This window comes from Hipposideros armiger, unplaced genomic scaffold (assembly GCF_001890085.2).
Source record: "Hipposideros armiger isolate ML-2016 unplaced genomic scaffold, ASM189008v1 scaffold_19, whole genome shotgun sequence".
Classification (NCBI taxonomy): Eukaryota; Metazoa; Chordata; class Mammalia; order Chiroptera; family Hipposideridae; genus Hipposideros; species Hipposideros armiger.
Genome location: NW_017731369.1, coordinates 5,953,457 through 5,954,430, shown reverse-complemented (window position 1 = coordinate 5,954,430; position 974 = coordinate 5,953,457). Strand labels below are relative to the sequence as shown.

At 57.4% G+C, this 974-nt stretch overlaps 1 protein-coding gene across 3 annotated transcripts in view; it reads left to right on the top strand.

Annotated features, from left to right (window-relative positions):
* Window positions 1–968, top strand: part of CLMB (calcimembrin) — a 36,978-nt gene extending 36,010 nt beyond the window's left edge. For all 3 annotated transcript variants that reach the window (XM_019634637.1, XM_019634628.1, XM_019634633.1), the window contains one exon: window positions 590–968. In XM_019634637.1, the coding sequence (XP_019490182.1) occupies window positions 590–648 (59 nt within the window). In that variant the 3' untranslated portion in view covers window positions 649–968. The remainder of the gene's footprint in view (window positions 1–589) is intronic.
* The last annotated feature ends 6 nt before the right edge of the window (window positions 969–974 follow it).

Sequence of the window (974 nt, the reverse complement as noted above, 5' to 3'; positions counted from 1 at the left end):
TGTAAAATGGAGACAGTAATAGTGAAGGATTTGAGACAAGGAAAGTCAAGGGCTGATTTCTCATGGTGTGTTGTCTATATTCTCGCCCCTGATATTTAGGGCAGGAGGAAAGACTGCCAGACCAGGGTGGCACTTCCTCCAGGCCGGAGGGCTCTGAGTGATGATCAGGTAGCTGGGGCTTCCCCAGGCAGTCAGGAATTGGAACCCTGCCTGACCATCCTGCTGACTTAGAGCAGGTCTCCCCTCTCTGAGCCTCAACTTCCCATCTCTAGAACTGCCCAGCCCTGGGTTGAAAGAAACTGAGCCCAGGGTGGGCCTAGGGGTGCGCACAACCCCAGGGACCTCAGCCAGGGACCCAGGGAGCTCAGCACTGAGTGTGAGCTGAGGGGTGTGGGGGAAATCCTGTGAGACCCAGCATCACTGGGGTCCTCTCTCAGCATCCGTTGACACCATGGCCCATATAGGGGGGAGCTCAGGGTGGTGGTAGAAAGCAAGGAGCTCAGAGGTACCAGCCCTGGAGCTCCCAGGGAAATGGGGCCTGGATGGGGTGGAGGTCCATCCAGATGTTGATCCCCCCTCTGTCTCCTAGTCTGGCTGGATGAGATGGGGTCATGTCCGGAAGATGGAGAAATAGACCCTGAAGCCTGAGGAGGAGGCGCAGGTCGGGGATTTGTCAGCACCGGCTCCTGCACTGGCCATCCCTCGTTCCATGTGTCCCCAGGAGGGCGTAGCTGCCTGGGACAGATGTTCTGAGTATGCTGGATAGGAAAATGGAGTGATTCCGACACTTAACCAGAAGAGGTGTGGCCAAATGAGCAAGGAATCAGCCCTGCACGCTTCCAGAACGAAGTTTCCCTGGCCCCATTGAGTGGACCGGACCTCTAACGCCTGCACGTTATTGCTGAGCCCAGGGTCATGGTGACGGCCGTCGGGGTGCCAGGGAGAAGCTTTCATCTGGACACACCCCAGCTTCC